The 20,166-nt window shown below is 43.3% G+C and overlaps 1 protein-coding gene and 1 long non-coding RNA gene across 5 annotated transcripts in view; one reads left to right on the top strand and one right to left on the bottom strand.

The window, feature by feature from the left end:
* The window catches only part of Pter (phosphotriesterase related), a 61,245-nt gene extending 55,616 nt beyond the window's left edge, over window positions 1-5,629 (bottom strand). Inside the window, exon 1 of one of the 4 annotated variants that reach the window (XM_006254291.5) lies at window positions 5,472-5,629. Coding sequence is in view for 1 of the 4 variants with exons in the window: in XM_039096043.2 (XP_038951971.1) it covers window positions 5,501-5,606 (106 nt within the window). In the remaining 3 variants the exon portion in view is untranslated. The remainder of the gene's footprint in view (window positions 1-5,471) is intronic. The other 3 variants (XM_039096043.2, XM_006254290.5, NM_022224.2) reach the window with 3 other exon arrangements.
* Window positions 5,630-8,779: 3,150 nt separating this feature from the next.
* Window positions 8,780-20,039, top strand: LOC108348618 (uncharacterized). The gene is made up of 3 exons (XR_001842020.2): window positions 8,780-9,002; window positions 9,242-9,376; window positions 18,633-20,039. It is a non-coding gene; the product is annotated as an uncharacterized LOC108348618 (long non-coding RNA).
* Window positions 20,040-20,166: the final 127 nt, after the last annotated feature.

Raw genomic sequence — 20,166 nt, 5'->3', positions numbered from 1 at the left:
GTCCTTTAGCTACTCCTGGAGGTCCAGGCTTCTATAAATGGAGTGATGACGCTATAGGAAAGACAGTCTGGACTGTGTTATTCAACGTAACACAATGTGACAGATTTTGAGGGCATCAGGTGGGAGTTGAAGGCATGGCCTTAGACAAAATAAACCCAGAAGCTGATTAACAAGTTAAACAGCTATCACACAGTATAAGGATTGGTGGTATGATGGGAATTGGCCAGATCTGGGGTGAGGATTGTAGGCACTTAGACAACAAGCCTGACAGCATTTAATTGTCCAGATGTGTGAGCTAGGAAGTGAAAAGACTTAGGATGTTTTAAAGATCAATGCATTCATAGTTTGCATACAGAGTTGAGAGTAAGCAACATCAGGATAGAAATCTTAGTTGATTCTCAACAATACTGAAGATTTTTGTGGAGGCATGGCTTTTAATTACACAAAAGAGCATTAAATTAACAACAATATTTACCGATATCCTGTTCAAAATGCTTTTCAAACACCAAATAATTACCCAATTAAAGCCACTGTAGCTGCTACTGCTGCAGACTTAGTGAAAAGACTAACAATTATTATTTTAACAGTTTCTGTGAAGTAAGACAGTGTTTACTGTGTCTAACTAAGCACACCTCACACCATCTTAATGAGGAGGGAGCAGAAGAAACAAAAGGCTGATTATATACATGAACTCAGTAAAATAAACAGATTTGCCTAAGAACCAAGAGCTATGGCCTGTAGGACAAGAATTTAAAATGCAAAGCAGAGATCAAAGTTGGCAGAAGGCTCTTTATGAATATTGTCAATACTGAGTATCACGGACTGACAATAGAGAATCTTCGGTCATGCCCTGAACAACATAATTCATTACACCAACGCTCAGGGCGCTCACGTCCAAGCAATTTATCATCGTCATATCACTTCTTTGAGAACAAGAAGGGGGAGTGTTGATTTTTGACCCCTAGGGAGGCTGGATTTATAGCTGGCGCCCCTCAGAACGCAGCCAGGCTCTGCCCAAAGATAACTGTTCCTGCTTCACTTCCATTTAAGTCCCAGTCCAAGAGAACACAATGCCTACAGGAGTCAGGGAGCAAAGCCCAGATCTGATGCTCTCATATCCAAGAAAAGAAAGGCAGAAGACCATTACTTTAAATGCCGTATTTTAAGTGCCGTTTAAACTGCATGGCAACAATAATATTAGTCAATGGTACGTACACATGATTCATTTCAAATGTTCTTTGGTGATGAATCAGTTTTGGAAATGCATCCAGTGATAACTATATTTGGGGAGAACTTTCTCTTCGCAATGCATCCGTGATCATTCCGCCATACTGGAAAACTTAACAGCATGCTAAGCATTGTGTGTGTGTGTGTGTGTGTGTGTTCAAATAAAAATGGAAGCCCTGATTTCCACCCTTTCTAGATATTGAGTCTGTATATATTTTTACTTCAACCAGGACGTTCTTGCAGAATATAATTAAGCACCTACATGCTATTCTTTCCACCTTTGTTTATAATCATGAAGGAGACTAGGGCACTGTGGGATCCATCATCCTACCAACACCGAAATGAACAACTGTCATGAGAAAAGCCTTGTATAGCACCTTCCAGAAGATTCTCTAGGTATCTGGTGAATTGGATACAGAAATCCCTAGATGCACAGGGCCCAGACCTCTTGCAGTCTGAAAGGCAGGACTAGCTAGGGGAGGGTGCAGCATCCTCCAATCCCAGAGGCCACAGACAACAAAAGTGTATTTGTAAACCACTTCACATATCTGACACTGTGTGACAGTACATGTTGTCAACCTGACACAGATCTAGAATTGCTTAGAAATCAAGGCTCCAGGCACCACATCGGTGAGGAATTATGTTGATGTGACCAACTGTCGCACATGCCTGGGTGGGATTATTTTGATGACCCTCCTTAGAAGTGCTATCATTTCTTTGGCTGACTGAGCAGCAGCATTCATGGGAGTTCTGCACCCTGACTGTAGATGCAATAAGACTTGGGATCCTTCTGACATGATTTCCTCACTGTGATAGAAAGCATCCTAAACTCTGAGCCAAGAGAAGCCTGTCTTTCCTTCGGTTGCTTTTCCCAGGGTGCTTCAGCAATAAAATTAAGTAATTCTCAGAGAGTGACTCGGGGCCTCAGTGGATCCCTTTCATCTTGATCCTGCTCTGTGAGTGTGTTTCCAGAGGAGAGACATCTGACTGTGACTACAACATACCCAGTTACCACACCTTTCTATTGCCACGCCCTCTCTGATTCCATGAACTGCACCCTCAAACTACAAGCCAAAGAGAAAAAAAAAGAAAAAAAAGAAAAGCCTCCTCCTTGCAATTGCTGCTTGCCAGGAACTTGGTCAAAGAGACAGGAAGAAACGAAATCTACACATTACGGGCTTACTTTGAACGCCCACGTCTCTTCTATCTTTTGCCCTATTGGTCCAGCTTCTTAGTTATTATTAGCGTGGACATCTTCTCTGTTTTTCAAGGTAGCAAACTGAGACTAATCTTTGATTCCCTACCCCCTCTTCTTTCACAACCACACACAATAGCAAGTTCGAGGGAATCCAGATCTAAAGTACTCAACAGTTAAACTCATTCTGTTAATCCGTAAGGGCCTAATTTACATATAGCTCAACGTCTGGCCAGGAGGAAACAGCAGTATAGGCAACCCGAAAACTAAACAAAACAAACAAACAAACAAAAGATGCAGTCCCTTGGCTAGCTATGGTCACACATACCTCAAATCCTAGCTCATAAAAAACACAAGAAGGAGACTTAAGCTTGAGGCCAGCCTGGGCTACATAGTAAAGTACCAAGCATCAGGGGCTACATAGAGAAACCCCCGTCTCTCTCAAGCACACCTCAGTACTCAAAACAAGGCGTTCTTAGAAGAGGGAATAAATGACAAGGTTATGAATACAGTGCGCTAGGTGGGAGCAAGCAGTATGAGGGAAGGGGGCGAGCATGAAGACCATGAAGTCGGATGAGGGCACAGTAGGGTTAAAGGAAACGTGGCGAAGCTGTAGTGATCACGTGATGCTCCGCCCCCTCCACCACCATCACGTGATGCTCCGCCCCCTCCACCACCATCACCTGATGCTCCGCCTCCTCCACCTCGACTTCACCAGAGCCGCCCTCAGCTTGTGTTTGGGCTTCACCATACCCATCTTCATGTCCTTCTGCTGGGCCATGACGAACACTGAAAGCCATGGTTCTTTCCAAATGGCACAAATCCCTACCTAACCTACTCCCACCCAGATCTCCAACTTCATCTTGAGCCAGATGCTGAAACCTTCCAGAAGTTCCTAGGATTTGTCAAGTTTTTTTTTTTTTTTGTTTGTTTGTTTGTTTTTTTAATGCCTCTTCTGCCCTTGAGGCCTCGGGGTCCCAGTAAAAGGGATATCTCTAAGTCCTTATCTTTCTACCTCAGACTCTAAATTAGTGAGAAGATTCCCTCGTGAAGCACACACTCTGTGCTGTCACCCATCCTAGCCCCCCTGCGCACAGGCTGTCTCTGTCCATTAATTCAATCTGATGTTACTATGTATATTTGTTTGGTGGCTCCTTCGCTCCTAAACAGAATACAAACTCAAGGCTCTGCTGCCTTTATTCGCTCTGCTCTCGTTATAAACCCTGTGAGAATCCAGGCACAGAGTACGTATTTATCGGTGGAGTAAAGTAACCCTTCCTGGCCACCTTGAAATTTCAACAGCAGATGTGACCAAAATACCACTAACTAAAAGCAGTGTCTCATTTTCATAAGTCCATAGAGTGTTAGGCTGAGTAAAGCCTTAAGGGTCAATGGCGTCTATGTGCCTAGGAAAGGTAAGCAACTTGTTCAGCGCTCTGGGACTACAGAGCTGGAACCAGAGCGAGCCATCGCGGGTCCGAGTTCTTCCAGCCAGCAGCCACTTCCTTCCTCTTTGAAACAAGATTATTTTATCTTCTGGTCATTGGGGGTTGGGCACAGGAATGTGTGCATGGTAGGCAGGCACTGCACCCAAGTCTCTTTTTAAATTTTCTGTTTTGATACAGGGTCTTACTCTGCAGCCCAAGATGCTTCGGGACTTGAAATTCTCCCTCCTTAGCCTCGTGAGCAGCTGGTATAGGTGAAGCAAGCCAGATTCTTACGCTGCATTCCAGGTCAGGATGTTGGAGGTAGGACAGGCCGATAGATTCAAGGTGGAGATAGTCTAAGAGGACAGGCTTTAGAGTCAGGAAAAACCCCTCGTCCTACCTCCTCCCAGCAGTATGACTTGAGCATTCTGTACCTGATGCTGCTTGTCTATATACTGGAAGCTCTCTGGCAAGGCTGTGTAACAGATTGGCGTGTAGAGTTTAGGTACCGCCCTGCCCCGGGCAGTTAATTGACACTAAATTTCGAAAAATAAGTACTTGGCTATCCCTAGGATTCAGAAACCAGGAACAGAAATAAAATCTGTTTGCTCCTTTATTCCAAAACTACATATAATGTTTTCCTAAAGTAACATCCAGCCTCCATAAATAAAAACATAATTTCATAAAGACCCACTTGCCGGTTCTGGTGTTCAAATTATCTTTTTGAAAATTGTTATCTGACTGATTGACAGTCAGAAATAATCTCATCTGTCTCTTTTCTGTGTGCGCTATGATCTATCTATCTCTCAATCTTTCCCTCTCTTCCCTGCTTCTCTCCTCTCTTCTTCTCTTCTTTCCTTCCCTTTTTCTTTTTTTGAATGGAGTTGGTTATTTATAGAATGGCACCAGGCCCCAAGGAAACTGTTGGACATTCCTCGTGTCTATGTAAACTAAAAAGGAATGGCCCAAGCGGGTGTCTAGTCCTCAGGACTACTCTTATTCTCCGTGGCAAGGAAAGCAGAATCCTTGAGGACAGTAAGTAAACACTTGCTGGCTGTTCCACTTCGGAGGAGGTTTGAAGGTGTCCGCCCTGGCAGGTATCCCTATATCTAAAACATCTTTATAGCTACCCAGTATCAGGGCTGTACAAACTTTGCTCATATATCTAGGGAGTCCATTTAAATGTTAGAATACAGCTACAAGAAGGTAAACGCTCCAGGACACGGAGGATTCTGATGGTAAAGTTTGTTAAAGAAACCCGAGCAGGGAAAAAATACTTCCACTTTCCATTTACCCCCATGTAGGGAGAGCACAGCCGCTCTAACAAGTCTCTAGAGCTTAACAGTCAAGCAGAGCCGAGTAAGTAAAGCATGGGTACCCGCTCAGGGCCTCGAGCTTTCAAGTCAGACCTTTGGAGACCTGAATCGGGGGCGATCAGCGCCCTCTGAGCCCAGACCAGTTCCCCAAGGCGGGAGCTCCTGAAACCAGGCCCCACAGTCTTTGCAACTCAAGGACCTTCGGAGAAAGGTGGCGGGGCCACCGTGCAGCTTCCCCTTTTCCAGGGTGGGGCTCCACGTGGCTGCTTGAGTGACAAGCCCTGAGTTCCAGGCCAAGGTCCCCACCTTTCCTACCGGGTCCACAGCTACTTAACCAGCTCCGGGGCTTCCTTCCTCCCGCGCCGTGCGCCGCCTTCTCCCCAGGGAACTTGAGCAAGGTCGGGGAGAGCAAGATTGTCTCTCTTCTACCCCCACCCCCATCCCCGCCTCACCCTACCGCCATCCCCTCCCTTCCCCGCCCCTTCCACTTTGCCTCTTCCAAAAGCCTTTCCCCGCCCACTGACCCTTAAGTGTCGCCCCACTCAAGCTCAAAGCCACTCCCAGCGAGCGCACGCCAGCTCTGAGACCACGCCCAGTAGGTTTCTGCTCTGCCAAGCAGGCTTTTAGGTCCTGGCTGAGCTCCCACCAGGTGGAGGCCCTACTCCTGAGCAAGCTTGAAGTTTGTGATGAAATTCCTCTCAGAGGCTGGGTTAAGAGCTCACCCAGTCTACACCCTAATTATCCCATTTCTCTTTGGCTCAGCTGATGTGAAATCCCCAAGGAGAAAGGAAGCTACTGGATTTTCCCCAGGTCTCAATTCTCTATGAACCAGCCTGGAAATATCGACTCCTTGAGTATTTTTTTGGTGTCCTCCATCACAGGCACTGCCAATTTGAGGTCATGCTGCGTTTTTGGATCCCTGTGATTAAACACAGAATTCTTCTCTTTCTTGTTGATGTTTTGGTTTGGTTTGGTCTTTTGTTTTCCTGGGCCTGCTTGCTGCATTTAAATCTAGAGTGCTATGCCAGAGCCTGACAAATACAGATGCGGATGATCACAGCCAACCATTGGACTGAGCACGAGGGCCCCAACGGAGGAGTTAGGGAAAGGACTGAAGGAGTTGAAGGGATTTGCAACCCCATAGGAAGAACAACAATATCAACCAACCAGACCCCCTAGAGTTCCCAGGGACTAAACCACCAACCAAAGAATACACATGGAGGGACCCATGGCTCCAGCTACATATGTAGCAGAGGATGGTCTTATCTGGCATCAGTGGGAGGAGAGGCCCTTGGTCCTGTGAAAACTCAATGCCCCAGTGTAGGGGAATGCCAGGGCGGTGAGGTGGGAGTGGGTGGGGTGGGAGTGGGTGGGGTGGGGAGCACTCTTATAGAGGAAGGGGAAAGGGACAGGGTAGGGGGTTTGTGGAGGGAAAACGTTCGAAATGTAAATAAATAAAATGTACCGTCCCGTCCCCCCCCACCCAAACCAAACCAAAACAACAACAAAAACCCCTAGAGTGCTGTACTAGAGTACCGTAGCAACCAACCGTAGTACTTGGTGTCGCTGAACCAGGCTTAGTAAATATGCACTAGTCTGCAACTCATGGTCCTAGGAGCCGCTGTCACAATAGGAAGTAATACCTTTCTGCACTGAACTCCCAGTTCATTTTAATCTGAAATCAGAGGGAAAGAGAAAGACTGAGAACAGTCACTTCTAAAGACAGGTTTGGTGCTAAGAATTGACGCCTGATCAAGGCAGCTGTGTTAGGCTTTGAAACCAACGTGTTTTCTGCTTAATTTTTAAAAGCAGGTTTTTATTTGTTTAAAAGTTGTTGCATTTTATTTATTTATTTGTGTGTGTAGGTGAAAACGGTTTTCCTCAGATTTCCCTTCACTTTGTGGGTCCTGGGATGGAATTCAGGTCACCTGACTGAATGGGCAAGTCACCCTTATTGGCTAAGCCATTCTGCAGGTCCCTGTGCATAATTTTGAACAACCTATATATGATCTTTTACTCTGATTACAGACAAGGAAACAGACGTAGAGAATGCTCTTCAAGTTCGAGGCCCCGACTAAAATCCAGTTTAGTTTCTATCAACCGTGATAGCATATCTTCTTAGGGAGCTCTGCCTGGAGGGCAGAAAATAAACTTACTTTTATTCAAGTCAGAAGGCAAGAAGGAAGAAAAGTTATACAGTTCCCTTTTCCTTCCTTCCTTGATTATGTTCCTTTTAAAGCAGTGCTGCAGTATGAGAAGCCCTTGAGAAAGGGGTTAGTATAGGGCAGGTATTGAGAAAAATGTAGCTAGGCAAATCCTAGAATAAACGTAGGGTCTCAAACTAGAATAAATGCGGAAGTTAGGAAGTGCAGAATGCCCTCCCATGAGTTAGTGTCGCCTATGAGTACTGGGAGACGTGAATATTGCTCCTATGAGTGGGGTTCACGCTGAGACTGTATAACGAATAGAAGGGTAGACGGAGGCTTCTGGAGCGATTTCAGTGCTGGCTACCACTGTTCGTTGCTTGCACGGTAACTGCGAAGCCATATAAATGTGTACCTGACAATGGATATTAAAGAGAGGCCTAAGAGTCCATTTTTTAAAAAAAAAATAATGTTCTGTATTTTAGCAGTCCACACTGCGAGGGATGAAATTATGCACAAGGTTCATGTTAAAAACTGACCAGTTTTTCCTTTATGGAAATTATGAAGTTCTCCGCTGCCCACACTAAACCATTCAGATTTCCCACAAAGACTCTTCCTTCTGTGGCTTTTACACCTAAAAGACTGTGTTAAAGGAAAATGACCGTAGGCTTTCTTTACTGTTAAGGGGAACAGCTATCACAAAATTGCAAATTAATATGTAAATTATTTACTTATATAAAAACACCCCTACCCCGCCCCCAGCAAAGTGAGACCCTGGAACACTCTAGCATGTTATATCCGGCTGTGTATCGTCTTGATGCGTATTGTAAGGCATCTGTATGCTGCTGCTAGCTAAATAACAAATACAGTCGAAGTCTAAAGATAAATAAAATACTGGCTGAGAGTTGGCTGGTCTATTGCTTTTGTAGAGGACCCCAGTTCAGCTTCCAGCACCCGGGTTGGGCAGCTCACAACTTCATGCAAGTCGAGTTCCAGAGGCTCCAACATCATTTCTTGGCTTTCTAAGGCTCCTGTACTGACATGCACAGGCCCATACATAGACACATACATGTCAGTAACAAGATATTTATTACGAATTCATGTATAAGAATTATATTTCCATTATCCCCTCTGTCTTGTTCTCACTACTTCTCCCATGTACTCCCCATTTCTTCTCAGATCCGTGGCTTCCGAGTCTTTCATGAGTACTGTCATACAGACACACATGTTTTAAGTACAGCCTGCTTAGTCTAATTAGTCTCACTCATGTTATATGTGTGGAGGGGTGACCACTTGGGTCGCATCAATTGTTTGGGAGTTCTTTCCTGGAAAAGACCGGTTCTTCCTCCTTAACACCCATTCATTTCAACGCTTCATCTGTGTGTAGGACCATGTGCGAGTTCTCGAAGCCGCATGGACACGTCACGCGGGCGCGTCACGCGGGCACGTCACGTGGTATGGTCATTATCAGGTATTGACTGTTTAGTCAGCTACGTTGTTGACATTTTATGGGTGGGTGCAACTTCCCTGTCATGTGTAGAAGATGCTGTGTCACAGCAGATACCCTGGATCTGTTTAAAACTGTAGAATTAAGAAACAAAACCCCTTTTTACCGACCTCAGAATCTATTAGCTTTGTAGATGACGAAAGGAGAATAGCAGCCGGGGAAGTGCTGTGCTGTTAACACTCAAAGGTAAGTAACCTCACATCCGCTCGTGTTCCTCTTCAGTACATAGTCGTAGTCTTTCTTTCTGGGGAAACTGCCCTTGGAGGTACGTCTGAGTCCTGGGGTAACAATGCCCATGATGAAATACTGAAGTTTAAAAAACTCACATTATTAAGGACCCAAAGGTTTCTAAATCAACCTCCCAGTTAAGGATTTAGTTCAAACACATTCTCATTTCTACCGCGTCTGCTTTCCATTCTCACCAGGACTTCCAGTTTCAACGGTACCTGTACTCAGCCATGCTAAATTGGCAGAGAGAGGATGAAACCAAACCCAGAATTTCATAGCCCCTTGCTGTTCGGGTTAACATGCAAGAAATACCCAGGTTTTTCACAATCCTGGTAAGTTGCTTTAATTAGGTATACAAACATTTTTTTTTTAGAAACACTCTAGAAGACAGCACCTAGAATAATCCAGAAAAGCACCGGGAAGATGAGGCTGAGGCACACAGCCAAGTTAAGCACATCTGGTGTGAATGCTTGTGAAGTAGAGTTTAATTGTTAATTAGGCAATCGCGTCCGTGAGGGCTTGAGAAGTTCTTAGTTTCAATTCTGATCAGAGTATGGGGAACAATGTGAACCATTCCTATCGTTTCTAGGAAATGTACTAGCGACCAATGCATAAAAGGACTGGACCCAAACTCTCAGCATGTAATCTTTATGCTCAATTCCTATTCATTATATAACCTCCCCCAAAGTAAGTATTCAACATATTTTATCTTCCTACTTAATAATGAAATAAGGCTTGTCTGTGCAGGATCCTGAATTCAATCACCAGCACTTCAAATAATAATAATCATAATAATGAAATAATGGGAAAATAAATTAAAATCATTTTGGCTATTAAAAATTGAAAACACATAATCTTCCAGCTGAGTGAAACTTTTACTGAGCAGAATGCCTATTGGTAATTAGACAATCTTTCTTAGGGATCGGTAGCCAGTTTGTATTAAAAAATACTTTGGCCCAGCGAGGCATGTCAATCATGCCTACAATCCCAGCAGTAAAGAGGCCAAGGCAGAGGGGATCACAAGTGATTTTGAGGTAAGGCAGGGCTGCCTTGGAAACCAAACCATGTCCTACTATGAAAAAGTTCCTCAGAAAAGAAGTAAACTTAGCACATGATCCAGTGATTTCTCTTCTTGGTATATATCTGTACTGACTGTTTTTGTGTGTCAAGTTGATACAAACTAGAGTCATCAGAGAGGAACAAGTCACAGTTGAGGAAATACCTCCAAGAAATCCAGGTATAAGGCATTTTCTCCATTGGTGATCAATAGGGGAAGACCCAGATCATGGTGAGTAACTCTATCCCTGGGCTGATGATCTTAAGTTCTATAAGAGAGCAGGCTGAGCAAGCCATGGGGAGCAGGTCAGTAAGCAGCACCCCTCCATGGCCTCTTCATCAGCTCCTGCCTCCAAGATCCTGTCCTGTTTGAGTTCCTATCCTGACTTCTTTCAGTGATGAAGAGCAATGTGGAAGTGAAGGCCAAATAAACCTTTTCCCCCAACTTGATTTCAGGTCATGGTGTTTTGCAGCAATAGAAATTCTTAACAAGACAATATCCAAGAGGTGAAATAAGGCCGGATACAGATATTTATACATCTGTGTTCATGGTATCATTATTCACAATCTCTAAATGAAGGAAAGTAACTGGGCTATCCACTGACAGGTGGGCAGATAAGCACACTGGTCTGTGCACAGAGCGGATAGAGAATTGGCATGTACACACAATGCAATATCATTTACCCTTAGATTAAGCTTCGAAGCAAAAATGCAAGATAAACTAAGCTAGATTCACAAAGGCAGGTACTCTCCTATATTATGTTACGTGTATGATTTACTTGGAATAGTTAAACATAGGAATAGAAGGTAGGATGGTGACTACCAGGTAGTAGGAGAAAAGGATTGGGAGTGGAGAAATTACTTATTGGGTGTAGAGTTTGGATGATGAGCAGTGATCCTACTCATCCTAAAAGGCAGCCTAACTTTTCTCTGTGCCACCAAACTACACTTTAAAAAGCTGAAGGGATGAAATATCATTTTGTTTCGGCAAACATACTTGACCTTCAACAGTTGTTTGTAGATAACCCGTGAACTAGAACATCTCCCCTCACTTGTCCCTTTCCTCTGGTGTCAAATGAAATGTCTTCTTTCAGGGTAGAGAGAAAATTCAGCAGTTGAGCATGCACTGTTCTTGTAGAAGACCTGCATTCTATACCCAGCACGCATGTGGAAGTTTTACAACTCTAGTTCCAAGGGATTTGATGCCTCTTTTCTGGTCTCTGAAGGCAATACATGCTTTCGGTGTACATACATACTGACAGGCAAACAGTTATATACATAAAATTTTAAAGTATTTTAAAGACTATAATTTTAAATCATGTCTCATTATTTAAAAATACGTTTGTTAGTTAGATTAAATGGATTTAGATTTCTTTTTTTGGTCTGAAAACTCCTTTTGGAGTTTGTAAGAATGAAGCAGTTTTATTAGGTAATGACTTAATCACTATTTCCCATCTCTTCCTTACATTGTTGTATTACATTCCCTATATCTTCCATTGCAGTTAAGTCTGTACTGCTTACTTAGTTACTATTAAGAGTAATATGGGGCATTATAAAAGAATTGTCATCTCAGAGGCGTACTGCTGAATAAGCTCACCCTTTCTAGTTCTTTCTGAACTCTGGCTGGCCGGTTCAATTCAGCTGTTCTGGCTCCAAACTCCTCTCCAAGCTGACTGCTTCAAAGTGGTTTCTCTCGGCTTCTCACTGAATTGCTCTGCTTGGAAAACCTGTCTCTGGATTCCATGAACTGAACTGAACAGAACTGCATGAACTCAACTGAACTCAACGGCATTCAACTACGCTACCCCAACCTGCATTGACCTGAACTCGACATCCAAAGACTTTCTAGGTTTGTGTGGGTGGGCTGGAATGACATACCTTTAATCCCTCTGTCTGGAATAGAGACATATCCTTAGTATTTCCTTTAATCCCCCAAATGAAGGCTAAGTTAGTCAGGAAGCAAGGTCATGTTTGAAAGTGGAGTCTAATGCGATTGAGATCAGTTGAACTTCACTGCCTTGCCTAAACTCAGCTGAACTCATCATCCCTGATTCATTCCCTGAGGCTGCTCTTAAGTTGCCTCTCTTACCTTGGAGTTGGGAGCATCCCACCTCTGACTCGCTCTGTCAGATCTTTCTCTGACTTGTCACTTCGTCTGCCCCTCAATTAGACTTCACTTTCTTTCTTCTTTTTAAAGATTTGTTTATATGTGAGTACATTGTAGCTGTCTTCAGACACACCAGAAGAGGGCATCGGATCCCATTACGGATGGTCGTGAGCCAACATGTGGTTGCTGGGAATTGAACTCAGGACCTCTGGAAGAGCAGTCAGTGCTCTTACCCACTGAGCCATCTCTCCAGCCCAGACTTCACTTTCAAACATGGCTCTGCTTCCTTTTACTAAGTGACTTAACGTTCATAGTTTGGGATTAAAGGTGCATCATTCCAGCCCAATCACACAGACTTAGAGGATCTTCACACATAATTCCTTCCTAGAGTGGCCCTATAGCTTGATTAAAATTCTTCTACAGGGTACAGGAAAATAATTTATTGCTAAAAATAATGGAATTGTTTTGATTTACAGAATAGCAAAAAGGGGAAAGTCATAGCCTTTCATTTGGAAGATTGTGCAGGAGGCAGCTACATTCTTGGTGAGCACAGGAACCCAGGCAGTACTATTAGGCACATTTACAGATGGTGCCACACCTGGCTGAACCTGGCTTCAATGCCTGGTTCCTCTATCCGCTTGCTGTAGGACCTTACCTATAGTACCCTCACTATAGCGCCCTCGTAATGTTATAGTTAAGAATGGAGTCCACCTCTGGGAGAAGATATATTTTTCTCCCTAAAGTTAATGGAGTTGGGCCTGGACCAGTCATTCACCTGGCAAAGGGATCACTCCCAAGGAAAGCAGGTTCACCTTGAAATGTGAAAACAGGATGGGAAGAATTCCTTAATGTGTGTATCAGCGAATCTGCACCCTCAGTGAAGCTGCTTCCATCCAGAATCCTGACACAGAAAGGTGTAACTTTTCCTCCTCTTCTGTCTTTTCCCCTTATGTGTTGTCTAGAGCCCCCACATTTGGCTTGTCTGCTATGTGACGAACTCCATGTTGGCTTAACTCAAACAACTGGACCTTTTCTTCTTTCTCTTCTCCATCTTCCTTCTCTAAGCAGCTGCAGAAATTTATCAATTGTCTGCTGTGGTTTTCCTTTTAAACTCTAACAAAATTTGTCTTAGAACTTTCTTTTGCAGCTTTTCTTCAATTCCTTCATTAATGAGATTAAGAACGCAAAGAAGTATAAGTCATTTGGGACAATTTCTGGTTGCCTCTGAGATTCATTCTCCTTTTCTATCATAATGGTAATATGGTGGAGTTCATAGCTGCTCCATTAAATATTCTATTTCTCAGCCTTTATCCAGTTTGGTCTGGCCATGTCATACAATGAGAAAGATTTAATATGTGCTCCAGCTCACGGGAGACGATCTGAATTTAAGAAGTCGCCCTGGGGCAACAGAGAAACTTTACATGTTGAAGCTGGACAAGAAATTACACCATTAGAGATTGGTGTGCGAATAAGTCATAAGCTGTGTGCAAGCAACTTGTATGGGATCTTCAGAGCTATAATCTGAGGTTGGTAGATGGGTAAGGTGATTACAGTTTACATTTGGAGAAGTTGGAAAGATCAAGCAGAGTTATATACGAAGTGTGGTCTGAGAGGAGCAAGTAGGTCATCCTTGGGATACAGCATTTCAAGAAAACATCTGCAAGGGGCACCAGACAGAAGCACAGGGACCATGAGAAGGGGTCTCACACCTGGACCAGGCACAGAGAAATTACAGATTCTGGATCAAGAATACAGGAGTAAGGATTTAAGAATAGTGGGTGGCATGTTTTCAGTGCAGTGGCATTTGCATAATGACAATAACAGTAACAAATTTCATTTATTGGCTGGCTGTGTGCCTTTGTGGGTGTCTTACAAATACTAGTAAGACTTGTCTTTTTCAGATTCTCACAGATGTGAATTTTTTTCTGCTTAATAATCTCGTAATTTGGAAATCAGTCTGGAGGTTCCTCAGAAAATTGGACATTGCACTACCTGAGGATCCAGCTATACCTCTCCTGGCATATACCCAAACAATGCTCCAACATACTACAAAGACACGTGCTCCACTATGTTCATAGCAGCCTTATTTATAATAGCCAGAAGCTGGAAAGAACCCAGATGCCCTTCAACAGAGGAATGGATACAGAAAACGTGGTACATCTACACAATGGAGCTATCAAAAACAATGACATCATGAAATTCATAGGCAAATGGAAGGGACTAGAAAATATACAATCCACAGACCACATGAAGCTCAAGAAGAAGGATGACCAAAGTGTGGATGCTTCACTCCTTCTTAAAAGATGGAACAAAAATATTCATAGGAGGGGATGTGGAGGCAAAGTTTGTGGCAGAGACTGAAGGAAAGGCCATTCAGAGCCTGTCCCACATGTGGCACATACACACACACACACACACACACATATATATATAGCCACCAAAACTAGGTAAGATTAATGAAGCTAAGAAATGCATGCTGACAGGAACTGGATATAGATGTCTCCTGAGAGACACAGCCAGAACATGACAAATACAGAGGCAAATGTTAGCAGCCAACCACTGATCTGAGAATGGTACCCCTGTTGGAGGAATTAGAGAAAGAACTGAAATAGCTGAAGGGGCTTGCAACCCCATAAGAACAACAATGCCAACCAACCAGAGCTTCCAGGGACTAAACCACTACCCAAAGACTATACATGGACTGACCCATGACTCCAGCTGCATATGTAGCAGAGGACGGTCTTGTTGGGCACCAAAAGAAGGAGAAGCCCTTGGTCCTGCCAAGACTGGATCCCCAATGTAGGGGAATGTTGGGGGCCAGGAATGGGGTTTGGATGGGGAGGAGGAACACCCTTATAGAAGAAGGGGAGGGGGAGGGGATGGGGGCTTATGTCCAGGAAACACGGAAAGGCAATAGCATTTGAAATGTAAATAAAAAATACAAAAAAGAAAAAATCTTGTAATTGAGGTTCCAATGTAGGATTCACTGAAGCTACAGTTAAATCCCCAAGAGTTGGTCAGCTATTCTAGTAATGTGTCCAGTACAGTACACAGCAGAGGGTTCAATAAAGGTATGTTATTATTTAGACAAGGGTTTGAATAGCTAGTAGAGAGGGTCAGGAGCAAGGTAAGAGTTAACCTGTGAGGTCAGGCTCCTGATACACAGTGTGTGAGATGCAGGGTGTGTAGAGGAATCTTCTTCCTCTTCAGTACTATAGAGCAGAACCTGGAGGCTTTGATACAAGGACGTTGGAAACCCAAGCTAACACTTCCCTTGACTATTTCAGAATAGGTCACTCTTAGAGCCACCAGATTAAAAACCCCAACTAAAACCAAACCAAAACAAACATAAAAGCCTAGTATCTGGCCCTCTCCTCGCGGCAGTAGACAAAGACATCTTTGGGATTTAAAACAAAAAGCAAAAGACAAAACATAAAACAAAACAGCTACAGCAGACTCTACAGGGCTTTTAGCTCAAGGACCCTAGAGTCCTAGCCAAAGGTTTTGGTCACGGAGAAGCAGGATGAGCCAGAGGCACTTTATGATCAAGAATGAACTTAGCATGCTCGTCAATAGTAACCAGAGTGCTAGGAAAACTGGAGGATTTTAATGTTATTTTTCTTAAGATTCTTTAAATTACCTTTAAACAGATGTGTGTGTGTGTGTGTGTGTGTGTGTGTGTGTGTGTGTGTGTGTGTGTGTGGCTTTTTTGTTTGGTTTGGTTTGGTTTGCTATTGTGATATCTAGATAGTAATTTAATGTGAGGATGGTATGGAAATTTTCATAAAGTACTAGTTTTTTGTAATATAAGACATGTAAGTATATGAATGCTTTGATAGCCAATCATCTCTAAATATTAGACAATCTTATGTTTAATGTGATACAGAAGAATGTATCAAGTGCCTAGTAAGTGTGTTACAAAGTCCCATAGTGTTAAGTATAATATAAAAAGGCACTATCCCATGCTAATGCCAGCTACTCTCTGGCTCTGGCCATCTTGCTGCCTCCATGGCTAGCTCCAGGCAGCAACTGCCCATATCGTGAAGATTCTGCTCACATTCCCAGCCATCTGCCCTCTGTGATTAGCTGTCACAAATCCCTGTAACCCGGTAAAATCAAAACTCTAGAGGCTTGTAATTTATCAGTCAGATTTTAAATCAGTACATTCTCAACCTACAAAATGCCAACACAGTGATCTCAAAACTCAATTGATATAAACACAAGCTACATACCTAGATGGGGAAACCCACACTACATATTACTTAATCATCTATCTAAAAAGACTTACGGCTCCCAGGACTATGAGGTTCTGGCTCCTCCTCCTCTCCTATAGGTCCCACAGCAGTGAAATGAAGCTTCTGCCAATTTCACGAAGACCACTGATAGCTGTGAGCTGTCTCATTTGGCTCTCATCCCACTCTACTCCACCTGCCTCAGGAGGTGAGAACTCTTCTGAGCTTAGTGTCAATTGTTCTTTATGATGCTTGGAGACATCTCGGTACTTCAGGCCCCTCCACTACCCTCACCTTGTGCATTTATGGTCCTAAGGAGGAGAGAAATATTGCCAGTAGAAAGCCAACCAGAAGACTGACAGCAAATGGATATTCTTTAGCATCATCTTCCTCATATTCAACTTCTCTTTAAAATCAATTAATGGGAGATGACTCCGTGGATGAGAGCACTGGCTTGTCAGAATCGGGACCTGATATAATTCTCAGGAATGGCCACTAAATGCGATCTATAAGCCCAGCATTGTGTGGACAGAGACAGGAGGATCTGGGGCTTGCTAATGACTATCTTTCATAGTCTAGTTTCTATGTCTGCTAAAAACCATGACCGAAATTAACTTGTGGTGGAAAGGGTTTACTTTATCTTACAACCTGCCGTCCACCATGGAGGGAAATCAGGGCAGGAATACACGGCAGGAACCTGGAGGCAGGAATGGAAGCTGATACACCTGTTAGCTGGCTTGCTCAGTTTGCTTACTTGTATATCCCAGCGCCTCCTGCCTGGGGACAGCACCATGAGCAGCAGGATGGGCTCTTCCACATTCATCAAGAAATCACCCCACAGGCTAATCTGATTTGGGTATTTTCTCACTTGACCTTCCTTCTTCTCAAATGACTACCTTGAGTCAAGCTGACAAAAACCAACCAAACAACCAAATGACCAAACAATAACTCCCTCATCCCCCAAATTCCTAAACAACACCTCAGCTTAGCTCCAGGTTCAATAAAAGACCCTGTCTCCAGGAAACAAGTAAGAGAGCCATCAGGCAGGACACCCATCACCTTTCTCTAGTCTTCTAAGTGTAGTGGTGTACCACCCACCCCCCCCCCACACACACACAAGGATATACACACACATCAGCTAATAGCATTTTTCATAACGTGAAAAAAATCTGACAGAGATGACATTGTCATGTGGCCTTTATGACCTCTGTTAATCCTAGGGAGTGCAAGGAAGCCTATGGATAGCAGGTCTTCCATCTCCATAGGGATTGAGTTCTCCAAAGGAGATGTGTTGACCTCAGTCATGACACTAGAGACCTGATGAAGCCAGTTGCATTTCATGGAGAGGTGTATGATGTCATCAGACAGTGAAATGGAATGAAGTTAACAAAGGGATGATGTAAGGAAGTGTGGCCTTTGCCTCTCCCTCCCATAATTAACTCAATAAAGACAACAATGCTAACACCTGTTTGAATGGACAAGGGTTTTAACACCCAGGGTCTGAAAATAATGTTGACTCTTATTTTGCAGCTGAATTCAACACATCTTTCTCTGACTCTGAGCGTGTGTTCTAGATTCAAAGTTCAAGGAACAACACTGGCAGGATTCTCAGAGTGAAGATCCTGATGGCTGCTCTGTCTCTGCCCCAGTAGGGCACAATGTGCTTTGAAGCAGCCACAGGCTAGCCAGAGAGCTGACACCACATTCTTCTACCTGACCAGCAGGATGGATAGTGGTCTCTTGACTCGTTTAAGCATAGGCTCTTGCTCAGAGCTTCATGGAGACCTTATGTGTCTGTCTATTGTCCATGCCTAACCTGTGGTCACACGTGAACCGAGAGATTCTTATTCAGAATCAGGATCCTCAGAAGGCATAATCTAAATATAACTTCCTCACAAGTGTGTGTGTGTGTGTGTGTGTGTGTGTGTGTGTGTGTGTGTGTTGACAGAGAAAGGTTGAAAAGATGCAGTTTGAGATGAAGCAGGGCTTATTAGAAAAGACAAACTTCTCCATTCATGTCATTAACTAGAGTAATCAAGACACTTCTTTTGAAACGCCAAAGTTCATTGTTTTACAATAGTAAGATTTCACAAAGACTCCTTTGTAATAGGGTTATCAATTCCTTTCGGCAAGGTTAGACTCCTGGAAATGTTCATTTCCCCACCTTCTTACTTGCCGTCTTTCCTCTTTCAGACAACAGGACAGCTTGACTTACCAACATAAATAAGATTTCTGTCAGCATCCAGAGAACATGGAGTAAGTGTAAAAAAATAACGACTGTGTCAGCCCGTGCTTTTAACCTAAGCCCAGAAACCAGTAGCTTCAGTAAATTAAAAAAAAAAAAAGTTGCAAGCTGTCGTGTTAATTAACACTTGATAAGGTACAAATATTTTAACGCATCATCTAAGGGGCAGATCGCGCCTTTTGACCAGTACTAGTGACTTCTTGTGAAATATTTCACTGAATGTGAGTGTTAGAGTGGAAAACGTGATGGTGGGTGAGAAGAAGAAAACTAAAACGGAAAAAAAAATGTGATTAAAGCAGGACCTGCTGCCCCTTCAGCCAGAAAGGGATGGGATTTAAAAGCACAGCTACACAAGGAGGCTTCGTTGCAACACAGTGCTGACATGATGCGGTGCCCACCCAAGCAAACCCATCACCGCTCCCACTATAGTGAGAACGGATGCTGAAAGTGCTCTTAGGATCAAGTGAACCCCTAAATGCTTAAAACGAACACATTTAATTCTAAAATTACAGCGGTTATTTGTATATATGTATTCAGTCTTGACTGAAGCTCTGTTTAACAGAACAAATTAATTCTCTGAGGCGGGGGCTACTTTGGAAGCTACTCAAAGAAAACGATCTTCAAACACTCATTATAAGAGTAAAATCATTAAGCTTGTGTGCATTTGAGCAGTGGTTTTGAAAAACCACAAAACTTAAATCTGTTTTCTGGCAAGAAAGGGAAAGTTAGAGTTGGATGTGGGGGCCGAGGAAGTGGCTCAGAAGATCACATGCTCTACATGCATGAGTTCTGGTCCCCAAGCAGCTGCTTAAGGGTGTAAGACAAGAGGATGCAGCATCCGGTCAGACAAGACAGCCAAAACAGCAAACTTTTAGTCCGTGGAGAGACCCTGTCTCAAGATCACAAATGTGGAGCATTTAACTCAAGGTACTGATCATGCTGTTCTGGCTTGCACCTGTGCAAGCAAGGCAGTGCACATCTGCTCATGTATGCTCATGCAACACACACACACACACACACACACACACACACACACACACAATAAACACATTTGGAGAGTCATGGTGTGTTGGGTGTTCGTATTCTTCAACATCTCTTCTATTTTACTACCTTGCAATTATGCTCACTTATATTTGACCTAATAAAAATATTTTTAATGGACCTCTCCATGAACTAGCGAGGTCTTTAATGGCTCAAAGAAATAAGACATAGTATTTTTTCCCCAGCTAGGCTGTTCACAGGCAAAAGATTTTTATGAATAAAAATTGCCTTCTACTGATTCCATTCATGCTCTTCACCTCCATATTGGTCTTTTGGTGGTTTTCATGCACACACTTGGGAATCTCTATGATATACTCGTCCCTCACTGTAAGAATATTTAAAAACCTTTAAATTAGTTTATGTATATGGGTGATTTGCACACGTTTGTGTATCTACGAGTGTTCGATCCCTTGCAACTGTAGTTAAAGGTGGTTGTGAGCC

The sequence above is a fragment of the Rattus norvegicus genome, chromosome 17 (genome assembly GCF_036323735.1).
Source record: "Rattus norvegicus strain BN/NHsdMcwi chromosome 17, GRCr8, whole genome shotgun sequence".
Lineage (NCBI taxonomy): Eukaryota > Metazoa > Chordata > Mammalia > Rodentia > Muridae > Rattus > Rattus norvegicus.
Note: the sequence above shows the minus strand (reverse complement) of the source record. Positions and strands in the feature narration are given on the sequence as shown.